At 60.1% G+C, this 14,195-nt stretch overlaps 1 protein-coding gene across 1 annotated transcript in view; it reads right to left on the bottom strand.

Annotated features, from left to right (window-relative positions):
- Positions 1-14,195, bottom strand: part of WDR1 (WD repeat domain 1) — a 40,860-nt gene that overhangs the window by 13,744 nt on the left and 12,921 nt on the right. Inside the window, exons 4-8 of the mRNA XM_043906185.1 lie at positions 10,049-10,196; positions 8,663-8,843; positions 1,058-1,135; positions 614-694; positions 54-287 (exon numbers count right to left, since the gene is read on the bottom strand). Of these exons, the coding sequence (XP_043762120.1) occupies positions 54-287; positions 614-694; positions 1,058-1,135; positions 8,663-8,843; positions 10,049-10,196 (722 nt within the window). The remainder of the gene's footprint in view (positions 1-53; positions 288-613; positions 695-1,057; positions 1,136-8,662; positions 8,844-10,048; positions 10,197-14,195) is intronic.

Below are 14,195 nucleotides of genomic sequence, written 5' to 3'. Positions count from 1 at the left end.
CCTCCCCTCCAGCCAGCCCTTGCAGGCTGAGCTGCTCTGCGGCCCGGCCTTACCTTGATGACCCGCAAGGGTTTGCTGGGGTTGTTTTTGTCCAGGTAGTTGATGTAGCCGGACAGGGAGATGCTGAGGAGGTGGTCCTTCTGCCACAAGCAGCCTAGTTGCTGGTCCAGGACGTTGGAGCCCATGGTAAACGTGTTGACGACCGAGTTCACGTTGACGTCCCAGATTTTCGAGGTTTTGTCTCCGGAAGCAGAGAGCAAGTGGGTGCTATCAGGACTCCAGCTGATCTACTCAAACGAATGGTGGTCACGGGTCAGAGCATTCCACAGGGGGGAGGAGATTCAGACACCGGGGCTGTGTCCAAAACCCTGGTGTCTGAGCAGGGACGACAGCCCAGGAGGTGGTGGGACACGCAGGGTAAGGATGGGATGAGCATCCCGGCCACGTGCTTCTGCAGGCCACGGCACCCTGTCCCGCGTTGACCTTGAAGGTCTTTGCCAGCAACCCCACTTCTGACCCCTCATCTCAGGCCTCCAACATGCATACGGATGATGACAAAAGCAGACAGGCCTGACAACCACAGAGCAAGCCGTGAACACGGGCCCATACTCACAGCGTAAATGCCGCCGTCATGAGCCTTGCTTCCTCCCAGCGCACACACTTTCTCTCCCGTCTTCCCATCATAGATGAATATCTTTCAGGAAATACAAACATGTGGGTCATGTATATGTGTGTGCACACCCAGCTGTCAGCACACTGACTGAGCTCCTCCCACTCATCGCCGCTTCACCATGAAGAGGGTTGGCAACTGTGACTTTACAGGAATTCATCAAAACTGGAGGAATTTCGAGCTCCTTTAAAAGGAGACCGACAGAGAGATGGGGTTATCACACTTTGAGGACACAGCATCAGATGGAGTCACATCCTGGGAGGAGGGAGGGAGGGAGCTGCCCACTGAGACCAGCTTTACTGAGTCTGTCTGTTCCCAACAACCAGAGGCCCAAGAGATGATCGAACCACCCCCCCGCCATCCCACCTCACAGGTCCTAGACCTCACCTGGCCATCGGCACTGGCTGTGGCAAATCTGTTCCCGTCGGGAGAGAATCGCACGCAGTTGACGAAGCGGCCGTGGTCCTGCAGGAAACGGGATGGTTATCCAGGGACAGGTAGCTCGGGAAAGCTCTCCACGAGCTCTGAGGCCCACGACCACCATGCATGCGAATGCCAGTCCACGGGAGCCCTCCAAGCTCGGCAGGAGCCCTGAGCAGACACGCCGGGAGGTCTGGCTCAGCCCCCTGCCTCAGCCGGGCCCGTCTCTGCCTGCCAGGCCTCCCTCCTTTATGAGTACATGCTCCCTGACCTCTGCAGACAGAAATGCTACCCTCCCTCCGACTCTGAAGTCCACTCAAGCTCAGAACCCCTATGCTGAGTGAGGCTAAACTGTGAGGCCTTGTTTCTGAGTTCCCAGAGCCTGGCCTGGAGCCCAGCACACAGCAGGCGCTCATCTGAGCATTTGCTGAACGAACTGAGGTTTCAAAGAAATTAAACAGTGGTGATGACCTTCCCGGCGATAAGAGTCTGAGGAGATGTGACCTCCAGGGGTAATTCCATTACCTGACAGAGTAAATGAAGTCGTTCTTTCTTGGGTCAAGAAGGGCCTGCGTCAGACAGTGATCCTCTGAAAACCCCACAAGCCACCAATCCACAGCCCACGCCCTGCCCCCTGCAAGCACGCACGAAGCGACAGGTGTTGTCAGTTCTCCTAAAGGTGCACGGGGTCACCTGCACCCTTGGCCACAGATGCCCCACCTGCAGAAAAAGCCATTCGACTCAACGCAAATCACCGGCCCCTGCCGAGGGAAACCACCGACAGTTTTAAAGCCTGAGCTGCTGGGCTGGAAGGAGTTGCACGTTCTTGTGTATCAAGTTTATGGGTGGTTTGAAATCCCAGGACCTGTGAACGTGACCTCACTGGAAACAGGGTCTTTATGCGTGTAGTCAAGGTGAGATGACGCCCCGGAGGGTGGGCAGGCCCTGACCCAACACTACAGGGGTCCTCGTGGGGAGAGGGAAATCTGGACTCAGCGCAGACACTGGGACACCACGTTGAAAGGTTGTTGCTGAACCACAGAAGATGCCGGGATTCTTGGCCTCTGGAGGAGAAGAATTGAATCCAGGGCCAGAGACGAGGCTTGATTGCTCAAAAGCTTTTGTGTAATAGAGTTTTATCAAAATATAAAAGAGATAGAGAAAGCTTCTGACATAGACATCAAAAGGGGCAGAAAGAGTGCCCCCTCGCTAGTGTCAGCAACGGAGTTATATACTTTTAACCAGTCACTGCTGCTGCTGCTGCTAAGTCGCTTCAGCCGTGTCCGACTCTGTGTGACCCCACAGACGGCAGCCCACCAGGCTCCACCATCCCTGGGATTCTCCAGGCAAGAACACTGGAGTGGGTTGCCATTTCCTTCTCCAACTACAGTGAATCAAAACAATGTCTGGAGGCTATAAAGACCTTACTAGACCCACTCCCGTGATTTACATTTTAAGATAACAGGATTAGCCAGAAGGTTTTTTCCAGAAATGGTTCTCAAGCAGGATACATTATTGTTACATAATCCTAAGGAATGTAGAGGGAAAGAAGTTTGTCCTTTCCTCCTTGAGAATTCCAGACCCCTCTCTCCTTGGGGACCCCCGGACTTATCAACCTGCCTAGGAACTGGCTCTCTCAACGTGAAGATGGGGGCAGAGACTAGGTTACACCCACCCCCCCCCCCCGTCCCAGGGTAGCCTATGTTGCCTTTTTCCTTTATCATGTCCACTTATCCTGCTTCTCAGGCCAACTTTTCCAGCTCTCAGGCTCGTGTTCTGAGTTAGGTGTAGGACAGCTATCTCCCTGCAGGCTTGCGATCCATCAAGATGAATGAACTTTCCCAACTGGGCCCTCTGACTGCCCTTCCCCACGACCGTGGCTCACAGTCACCCTACCACCTTGAGACCCCCTGGGGAGCCTCAGGTACCCTTCTTTCCCTAGGGGACAACCAGGCCCCAAGCGGCCCAGGGTTCTGGGAACCCAGGTCTCCAGTTTCCCGTGTAAGCTCTGGCTCTCGGCCCTGGACAGGAGGCAGGCAGGCAGGCCAGCCGGGCAGGGAGCCCGGGGGTCAGATCCTTAACTCCTCAGGCCCACAGCCAGCGGCCTGCCATCCCCAGAGCTGCGAGGGAGCCTGCTGGGCCTCGACTGGCCTGTGTTCCTGGGGTGGTTCAGGACGAGTGGTGGGAGGGCGTCTCTCAGTCCTCCCAGAATCACCCAGTGGGGATGGGAGGACAGACAGGCAGACGCGGCTCCTCCTGCATGAGGTCAAAGGAAAAGCGACTCAACCACTGCTCTGCACGCCTGCCCACACGTCTGGTCCTCTTATCCACACCTCTACTGGCTGACCCCACCCTGCTGTTCTGGGTTCCTGGGTGGTGAGGTGGGTGAGGGAGGGGGCTGGGCCGGCCCCCCTGGGTCCCTGTGACTGATCCGGCATGCCAAGAGCGCCCCGCGGTGGAGCAGACCACGGGGCCAACGGGGGGGCTATACTGGGGGGCGTGAGGAACACGCTATGAACCAGGGGGACCCTGGGTCACCCTGCAATGCCGGCTTGTCCAACCCTGGGTACCGTGGTTCCTTGAAAAACAGGACTAGCCTCCCTACACACCCAGCTCAGAGGTCAGCACAGACACCGGGGCTTCCCCTGCCCACCTCCCGCTCTCAACACCCCCAACCCTACAGGGATGTCACACGTGTGGACCTGTCTGTTATCTGTCGTCCCATCCCTGAACCAAGCAGGCTACCGGGCAAGGGTCAGACGTCCCCCCACCCCCACCCCCGGGGACCAGGCGCTGTGGCTGTAGAAAGTCTCCCCGTCAGCTTTTCCTGCCACTGGAGCCAAGAGTCCAGATGAGCGGGAGACTGATGTCTGCTCCTGAAAATAGCCAATTTAAAGGGAGGAACAGTGAGCAGCGCATTAACCAAAAAAAAAAAAAAAAAAAAGGGGCTAAAAATAGCTGGTTCCACAGGGAGGGGAGGCCAGAGGACAAAGAAGGACCAGGCTGGGGGAAACATCACGGAGGGTTCAGAAGACAGAGCTGGGCTCTGAAGCCCCGGACCCCCTACAGTCCTGGAGGGGCGGCACCATCCCGCAGGCCCCTGGGGAGGGGGCTGTCCTGCCTGGCCCACGCCCACCCAGCCTCAGGCACAGCCAAGCCAGAGCTCTGCTTGGGGCAGTGTCAATGGACACTCCCAAGAACCTCCCCACTCTAATCACCCCCCACCCACCCTGTTATTACCTGTGCCCCATCATTACCTCCCCCACTGTCATTACACCCATCATTATCCCCCCCATCATTACTGCTCCTCCATCACCCCTCCCCCCACGACTGAGAAACCCGAGATGGGAGCCACCAGCAGTAATTAGGTAATGCACCGCGTCCAGTCACTGACGGGGTCACAGAGCCACCGGGCTCCACGGCTGACCAGCCTGTCAGCTCGGGTGTCCCAGAGCCCGCCCTGGCTTCCCCAGCCTCGGCGGGGTGCTGCAGCGGGACTCCTACCTGCACGCTGAAACCCTGGGTCACTTGCCCCTGCTCCCGCACCACAGACTTGCAGAGGGACCAAACAGCTTGGATGCCCAGGCCCACCGCCCCCACACTCCCCGAGGGCAGCAGGTGCCTCTGTGGTCAGCACCCCAGGAGTGGGTGTCCATCCTGACCTGGAAGGCTGCCTTGCCCCCTTCAGCCCACACCCCCTCCCAAACCCAGCTCCCTCTCCCTCTGCGAGGTCGGGTCCCTCTGCCAAGTGCCTGGGGGGCAGCACCACGTTCCTCCCCCGCCTCTCCTGTCGCCCTGCACAGACCTGCCAGAGTGACCACTGGACCTGATGGAGAATGAAAAGGCTTCTTCGAACCCTCCTTGGGCCACTGACCATCCACAGAGCTTGGCTGAGTCATCCCCTGCCCCACTGACCTTCCGGCATGATCCCCATGGACACGCACACAGCTTTCTGAAAAGCTGGCACGAGGCTGTGCTGGCTAAGGACCGCTCAGGTCAGCTGTGTGCCCAGGCCAGGGCCAGTGCAGGGCGGGCACCTGAGATGCACTTGAACGCAAAGCTGTTTCCTGCCCTGCCGTAAGGACACGGGAAACCACAACAGCCCGGAAACCTCACACATTCAAGCTCAAAGTTTATGTGTCTAGGAAGGTGATGCTCGCAATTACAGTGAAGACCAAGGTTCTAGAAGGAAGTGCAGCTCCTCCCATGGCGTGATGTGTGAAACACCCAGGGGCCAGACTGATTGTGCAGCCCACTTGGGTGACAGGGAGGCCAGGCATCCACCAGGGTGCGCTCTGCTCTCAGAGGCCTGGGGAGACGCAGCGGGCAGTTTCCAGTCCCAGACCACAGGGCCACAGTCTGACGAGCGGGCCTGGGGCAAAGAAGGCCCCAACGCTTCCTGCTCTGAGCCATCATTTCATCAGGCACACATACTATGGAACGGACTGTGGACACAGTCACAGAGGTGTCTGCTCCAGGAGTGCCAACCTGCCCACCTGCCCGAAGAGGAGGTAGAGGCTGGAGAAGCGTGGAAACTCACCAAGGCCACAGGTGGCCAGGTGCAGACAGGCGGGTGAGCTAGCGATGCCTAGCGGGCCTGTGACCACACATCCAGACGCACCTAGCCCAGGGATGCCCTCAGCAGGAAGAAGGCCCCATGGGAGAGGCAGGGATGGGCAAGGTCCACCTGCCCTCTTTTCAGGCCGCCCTGAGGGCCTTGAAGAGGAACCTAAAGCCCTGGGCACGGGGTACTGCTGCCCACGGCCTCTGTCTCACAGCTGGTCCCCGGACCCTGGCATCGCTTCCCGGGAGGGCTGGGGTCAATTCCAGGGGGAACTGGGAGTCTCAGCACCTCCACCGCGTGCTCCTGCAGCCTCTCAGCCCATTTCAGGTTCAGACAAACAAGGACGGACGCCGGGCCGGAACCTGGACCGTCTGGCTACAGGTGCGCACGACTCAGCTCTGTCTCCTCTCTCGCTCTGCCAACAGGAGAAGGTGTTTTAAACAAACTCTGAACAAGAAGGAGAAACAACAGGACCCCTGCGCTCAGGTCGGCAGGTGGGCGGGTGGCCAGCCCACGTGTTCCGTAACACTGCTTTCCTTCCACCCGGGGCCGAGCCTCCTGGGAGTTGATCCGGAACACCAGCTACTCCTTTTTGAGGCAGCAACTTGACCCCGCTGGGCTCCTCATGCCCACCCCTTACCCCACGGCCCTAAACGTGGTCAGGAGGAAGATGGTAGGAGCTGGAACGTGGACCAATGGGCGGCCCTCACGTTACAGATTTACTTTGGGGCCATGAGGGCTGAGGCCAGGTACACACAGAGCAGTCACAGGCTGATCTTGCCGTCAGCCCCTTAGGAGGCATTTAGGAGGGTGTTGGGGACCCCAAGCGTCCTCCTGTCCTTTCTGTTCGAGGCCAACTGGGCCTGTTAGAATCTTTTCCAGCAGAAGCCCAACAGCTCCTTATGGACATTCACACGTCCACCAGCACCTCTCCTTTCATCCCTACAGCTCTGGGGGCCGTGGAGGAGGGCTGTCCTCACCCTGTTTCCAGGGGGGCTCAGAGGCAGGGCCAGCCCGACAGCCGCAGAACTGGCCAGCTGCAGTGCTGGGCTGCCACCCAGGGACCCCATTCTTGGTCCGCAGCCCCTTCTGATCTCTGCTAGGTCCTACACAGGAAGACCCGGGGACAAGCTGCATGCCCACCCTGGAGACAGATGTCGGCCAGGGCCGCGGGGCGAGGGCAGTGCTCCTAGATGAGAAAGGAGTGTGGAAAGGGGAAGAACCTTCGGCCAGGTCCCCAGGTGAGCCATCATTTCATCAGGCACACGTACGATGGCATGGACACATACTACGGAGAGAAGACTGGCAGAGGCGAGGAGCACAGGCTCGGGTCAAGTCTGGAAAGAATCCTGGCTCCACTTACCCCCCCACTGAGCTGCTGGGTCTAACCCACATCTGCAAAGAGCAACTAAATCTTTGGGTGAGTTGAGGGGGGCGGCAGGGGGTGGATAGAAAGGAGCCGTGCCCACCCATAGCTCAGCTAAGTAAAAACAAACAGCGTGTGTACAGGGTGTGGGGAGCTGGGCGGGCTAGCTCCACTGGAATGAGCTGGGAAAGTCTCTGGTTGCCACGGAAACCTCCCCTCCTTCCTCCGCTGGGCACTGCACAGGGAGCCCAGCTACTTGACTCAGCATGACTCATCTGTGCTCCAGAGCACCTTATCCCGCTCAGGAAACATGACCTTGAACACTACCCCACCCTGACCAGCAGCCCCGGGGGCCAGCCTCTGGGAGGTGCTGGGGGGGGGGGGGTGTCGGGGGGACTCCAGGTTGTCCACCTTGAAAGGCAGAGGAGGCACGCCCACTGTGCCTCCCAGGCAGCCAGCCAGAGACCCTGCTCGGGGGGCCCTGGGATAAAACTGACCCCGCTTCACCACCAACAGGGAACCTGTAGAAGCCCCTCTGCAGCCGGGCTGAGACCCGTGTCCAGAAATGCTGCCCACGGCCCGGGTCCTGTCCCCGGGACACCCCAGGGGCCCGCCAAGAACCCTCACCACCGTCCAGCCACGCCCTGCCCGCTGTTCATGACTCACTACATCATCATCATAATTCATAGGACTCCTCAGCAAGCCACTAACATTCTGGACACGTCCCCGGACCTTGGCCAAGCCCAGCTCAGCCACCTCCATGGGACACAGCCGGCCGTAAAGGGCCGAGTGTCCTCCACTCTGCAGCTCAGCAAGGTCACGTCCACCTCCAGCACCAGGGCTGAGGGCCTTGCACTGTTTTCACAAGAGACACTGGGAGGGCAGGTTCGGAATCATGACCGCCCCGAGACTCACCGGTGGGCCGTCCCCAGGTGGTGCCCTTCCTTCCATATTCCAGCCTCAGACCCCCAGGCGGGAAATGAGCCTCGTGAGCTGCTCCGGACCCGGGGAGGGTGCTGTGCACAGCTCAACTCCATGGCTAAAATGCTCTCACGCCCATGTCCCACGTCCATCTTGCAGAAGGATAAAGTGAGGCTGAGAGGGTCGGGCCCACGTGCAAAGCTGTGGGGACCGAAGCCCTGCAGTCATTCATGCCAGCAGGCTGTGTGGTTCCACTCGACATCTAGAGCACGCCCCACAGGAGAGCACCCAACTCTGCTCCCCACGTGTCACCTTACTGGTGTGACCCTGCCCTCATCCATCTCCCAGGAGGCGCCGGAGGGAACAGACCCAGACATGCCTGGAGCTCAGCTCCTCTGCCATGCTGGTGGCTCAGTGGGCCTCACACTGGCACAACCAGAGGGCAGGCTGCCTTGGGCCTGGACTCCCCTAACAGGGTACCTCCAGGCCGGGACACTCGCCTGGTCAGAGATGTGCCCCCCGACCAGTACGCACACGGTCCCAGGGTGAACCCGCTCCCTGCCCACCCCCAAGTGCTGGAACCCATCACCCAGCCAACCTGGCACAAACGCTGTGCACGCGTGACCTTCTGCCACCAGCACCTAACAGGTCCAGGTTCCGCTGGCTTCACGCACAAGCCACAAAGCTCCCATAAAACCACCCTCCGGAGAAGCCCACTTACGCCGATGGTGAACTTGAACTTGAACGGCGGCCCCTCAAAGAAGGCGGCGCAGTTGTCGTCGCTGCCGGTCGCCAGGCGGTATGGCCGGCTCTGCTTGATGTCCACGCTGTTGATGACCTTGTTGTGGCCCGTGATCTCGCCCACGGAGGAGCCGCTGTCCCACAGGAAGACGGCGCCGAACCTTCAGCCAACGAGAGGAGGCACGGGAGGAGAAAGGTCAGGCCTGGCAGGTCCCTGGGACGGGCAGCTGTGTCGCTGGCGAACAGGGGCAGGGATGCTGGCTGGGGCAGCCCCGCTCACGGCCGTGTTTCACACGCGCTCCCGAAAGAACCAACACACCGGCACCCCGGGTCCGTCTGAAACGCAGGAGAGCTAGCAGGAGGGGCCCCGAGGGCCCTCGGGAAGGGACCGGGTGACCGTGTCTTACAGCCCCAGACCCAAGGAGCCTCCCATGTGAAGATGCCCCAGAAGCACCAGCCAGGCCAACGGCTCAGGGGTCATTGGTTTCACGGCCGTTTTAATGAGGGGGTGGGGGGAATGACGGGGGTGTGGTTGGAGACAGAGACCAGGAAACACACCAGCTACCAGCCCCTGCTAGAAACGAGACGCCGCCCTGCAGTCAGCGAGTCGTCGGCAGTCAATGAAAATGTGCTGTCTGCACTGCGAGCTGTGACTCAGTGACGAAGGAATTAAGACCAACAGGGATGATGTGAGAGACAATGGAAGGATGGACACCCATCAGGACACCCGGTAAGAGAAAGCCTGAGTGACGGAAACGGAGACAAGTTCAGAGTGCTGGACTGCAGCAGAGGGGCTGAGGACGGAACCCGGCCTGCGCCGGGAGCCAGACGCCTGGAGCGAGGTCCTGACCCTGCTGGTCACCGGCCCTGTGAGGGCAGGCAGCCGCCCAGGGCCACCTGCCCAGCGTCCCTCCCCGCTAGTGAGTCCGTGTGGGGTGTGCCCTCCTGGCGATCACATCCAGCCTCCCCGCGTGGCAGGTGTGGCGGTGGGGAAGCTTCGGGAGGAACCCCAGTGAACACTCTGAGGAGCCCCACGGTTTGACCTCCGTCTTCCTGTATCTAGAACATGTGCAGGACCGCACGGGTTCCAGGAGGCAAAGGGCCGAGGATGTCGGATCAGAGGAGGTGCCCGGGCCAAAGACAAACCCGGGGGTGGGGGTGCTCCCCGTGGTGACACGTGGTTTTCGGATGTGCACTGCTAAAGCCAGTGCTGTGTTGAAGGCCCAGCACCCACAGGACTCAACACACACCCCCATCTGAGCTGCACGGATGTCACCCCAGCCCTCCCACCGGGGCGCCCAGGAGAGAAAGCCAAGCAAGGGACACGGACGGGGGGAGCGGGGAGCGGCGCGGAGGCCAGACTCACTTCTCCCTGCCTTCCCCGACCACGGCGATCCTCTTACTGTCTTCCGTCCAAGCAATGTCCTTGATCTTCCCAGCGAACGGCTGGTACTCATACTTCAGCAGGTGCTCCTTCTGCGTGGTGTCCCAGATCCTCAGCTTCCCAGACACGTCTGCGGGAGCAACGGGCAGTGAGGGCCATGCTCACCTCGGGGCCAGGGTCGCGTGGGCTCCAGGCACGCCATGTGGCGCTGCCCGCGGCCCACAGGCTGGTGGGCTGGCTGGGGCGGGGCTGGCTGGAGGCGCAGGCATCCAGCAGGTAAGCAGCACTCAGACACCATCACTCAGAGCCCGCTGCCTCCGTAAGGACCAGCATGGGATCCCCGTGTTTCCCTGGGGATCATGGGCCCTGCACGAGCCATCAGGAAGCCCAGGGACGCATGGTGGCACCCCAGAACCCCGGAAGCAGTCTGATTTATGACTATATTCCTTTCCTTGAAGGGGGTCTAACTGGCACGCAGGCTTGGGGCAACTTCCTTTAACATTTAGGAGCTAAAGATCTTCATCTGCAAAACGGGACAATCCTAGTGATGCCGGCTCTCCTGTGTGGGCACTGGGGTGACCAGTGGAAACGAGGGGTGCCCCTGTGCCCTGCAGCCCCGCTCGTAGAGCCAGGCACCCCGCCAGCACCGGTGGCTGACAGCCTCCCAGGAGACACACAGGTCGGGGCTGGGAGGGATGACACTCCAGGCAGAACCTGACGCCAGGCCAGCTTCTCACTGCAGCACTTGCGGCCCCTCAGTGATAAAGCATCACCCCCTCCCTGCCCGCCACCACACTGACGCCAGGTTCCCAGCACCAACCCCGACACGCCCCTTCCCAAAAGAGCAGGAAAGGCGGAGTGTTTTACAGGAACTCTCGAGGCTGGGAGCTCAGCCGCACGTGGGTCAGAGGTGGGGGTGGGGGTGGGGAGGTGAGGGAAGTCCTGTTCCCCTAGCAGTTCTGTTTGCCCTGCTTCCAGCATCCCTGGCTGCTTCACTGAACATGAGGTCTGGGGGAACAGCTAGGGTTTCCTGTTAGCATCCACTGGAGGGCAGGTGTTGGCTGCAGACACGACCCCTGCCCCTTGCGGCTCTGGGGGGTCTAAAACACCCCCTACGACTGCACCCGAGGGGGGATAACCAGCCACCAGAGGGCTGTTGCGCCGACAAAGTGAGTCAACACGTGCGAAGTCTCAGACCAGCCCCCAGTCCACTGCAGTCTAGTTAGTCTTTAAATGGTCAGTGGCTTGCCTAGGACTCTGCAGAAGCCACTGAGGACCCCGCCTCTGTGGGCGCACACCAGGGGCTCCCGTCCGGCCGTGGGACAGCTGGAAGGGGACACGGGCCGCCCTGTGAATGGCACTGATGAGGGGCCCTGGTCTCTGGACCAGGTCCAGCCAGACGGCCTGGCACACTGCCCGAGGCGAACTTAGAAGCTGGCCTGAGCGAGTTTAGCCCCTCGGCTGAACCAGTGGGCCAGCAGGGAAAGGCAAGAAAGGGGCAGAGGCCAGAGACGGGAAACGTGTACTGCGTGTGCTGGAAGGACATGTGCACTAATGCCCGTGCTCACGTGCACGTGTGTGCTCATGTTCACGCGCACCAGGCCGTGCAGTCCCCGCGCTCAGGCCAGCCCAGGGCGCTGCAGTTATGGAAAACACAGCAGCGTCTGCAGCACGGGTCAGAACACAGCCCCACCCCCGGCCCCCGGGACAGCAGAGCCGCTCTCCCCCTCCCCGGGCGCGGGGGTGGGGGTGGGGGCGCCTGCCCTGCCCTCAGCTCACTCCCCCCTTAACAGGCCTGGCATCCCAGTTCTCCACCACCCGCCCCCCAATCCCAACCTGGACCATCAGCCTCCTCTGATGGGCCCTGCTGGTGCATTTAATTCTTTTCAGGAGCACTTGGGCTGGAAACAGACGGAGGGGTTAGAGAGCAGGCGTGGCCCCATCGGCCGAGGGCAGCCCTAACCGGGTACCCCTGGGGACCAGGCCCCTGTACTAGGCCACGGGGGTGCAGCACAGACCAGGCACCTGCTTGCAAACACACACACGTCACGTGCTGCACTCACAGGGCCACAGGGCAGAGCACCACAGTGCACGGTGGCAGACAGGGCCAGGGGAAGGGCCCCCTCCCTCCACAAGGCTTCCTTCCACCATCCGGAGAGGCGCTCTCCCCAGACAGTACGCTGCATCCAGGAACAAAACAGGATCTGTTCGTGGTGAGCCTATGTCCCCACTTTCGTGAGGGGTTCACACCAGCATCACTGGGGTGTCAGGGTGGAGACTCCTATCCAGGAAACCACCACCCTCCCCCAGCAGCCTGGGAAGATACCCTAGAAAGGTAAATCAGGCCCCGGAATGGCTCCACCCTGAGGCCCACCAGCCAGGAGCGAGGTTCCCCAAAGGCATACACTGCTGTCTGGTTTAGTTAGGGCTGGAGGCCTGGCCTCTGGCCTGGCCTCCTCACCCAGGCCTTCCGTAAGGTTGGATCCTTTATCTGAATGTGGACCAGCCAAACTTAGGGGATCTAAAGACTCGCAGATCTGAGGCTGGAACCCTGTCTGGGAGAGACTACAGGCTTCCTGAGGTCCCGGGACCCCCAACCCCACCCTGGACATGGCAGGTGCCGGGTAAGCCTCTTTAGCCAGAGAGTACAGCACCTTTCCAGCTCCATACTCTACACACAACACTATCTTTAGCCCAGAGCACTAATCTCTGCAGTAAATGTTTCCTGGTCTTTGCTCCATTCAAAGGACCAACTTGCTAGAATCATAAAACACACTGCCCACGCCGGCTCGCAGCCCCACCCCGCTCACTTCCCCACCAAACCCGGGAGCTTGCACAAGAAGGAAAACGTGAGACGGAGCCTTTACTTCTGTGGACCGTCCTTTGCAAAGGTTTCTGCGCCAGCAGGCGAGGCCCGTGCTTCCTGCTGGTTCAATGACCTGCCTGGGGACCAGAGAGCAGGCCTGGGCTTGCGAGTGATTCAGCAGCTGGGCCGTGGCTCCCAGCACCAGGCCGCTGAGCTGCGCCAACCATACTCCTCTCCCAAGAAGACACATTTTAAAAGGCACCAGGGCCAAATCCCGGGCTTTAAATGAAGAGGCATTTTGCTGGCAAGCAAAGCAGGGCCGGTGGGGGCAGGGCTGGGGAATCACAGGGCTAGAGTAAATCATAGGATATAAATTAGAGCAAGTTTTACAGATGGAATCCAGAGTAGGTCTAAACATAAAAATCATTAAGGGCCCATTTCATGCCAGCCCCTGGCCGAGCCCCATACACACAACCCTGGGCGGCTGGCATCAGCCATCAGCGGGCACGCCTCTCGCCCCGGAGTGTCTGGGGGTTTCAGGGACAGACACCTGGTCCCCTGTGGTGCCTGCCAGGGCAAGGCCACCCCAGGCATCGCACAGGCATTGCTGCACGGGGTCCTCCCCACACCAACCTGGTAGGAACTAAAGCTCCCGTTTACAGACAAGGCAGTTACATTAAGGCCCAGGAAGCGGAGTTATTTTAAGGAAGGCTTGCACAGGTAGGAGGACTTCCCTGGCGGCTCAGCGGTAAAGGAGACTCGGGTTTGATCCCTGGGTTGGGAAGATTCCCTGCAGAGGAAAATGACAACCCACTCCAGTATTCTTGCCTGGGAAACCCCATGGACAGAGAAGCCTGGCGGGTCCATGGGGTTGCAGAGATAAGACATAACAGAGCGACTAAACAACAAAACAACAACACAGCTATGAAGGGGCAACCCCTGCAGGGACAACTCTACGCTGCCTCCCAGGCATGGGCGGAGCGGTGTAGACGAACGGCCACTGGTATGTATGATCCCTGCCCCTCTCCACTGGCTACCAGTCCATTCAGCAATTTGCTCATTTCCATCCCTCTCCGGGGGGGGAGCTGACAAGGCCCACATCAGCTCAACCATTCAGCCCTTCCTGGGGCCTGGACGCAGGCAAGGCTGCCCGTCAACACCTGCTGAGTGTACGAACGGATGAATGAATGGGGCGGGGGGGGGGCGGGCAGTCTAACTTGTGTGCCCCCGCCTTTCTCAGCTGTAGACAAGAGAGCATCGGGGTGAACAGAGCCTCCTACAACATGGGCATCTCATGTCCCACCTCTTGCCCAGCCTCCCACC

Source organism: Cervus elaphus, chromosome 6 (genome assembly GCF_910594005.1).
Source record: "Cervus elaphus chromosome 6, mCerEla1.1, whole genome shotgun sequence".
Lineage (NCBI taxonomy): Eukaryota > Metazoa > Chordata > Mammalia > Artiodactyla > Cervidae > Cervus > Cervus elaphus.
Note: the sequence above shows the minus strand (reverse complement) of the source record. Positions and strands in the feature narration are given on the sequence as shown.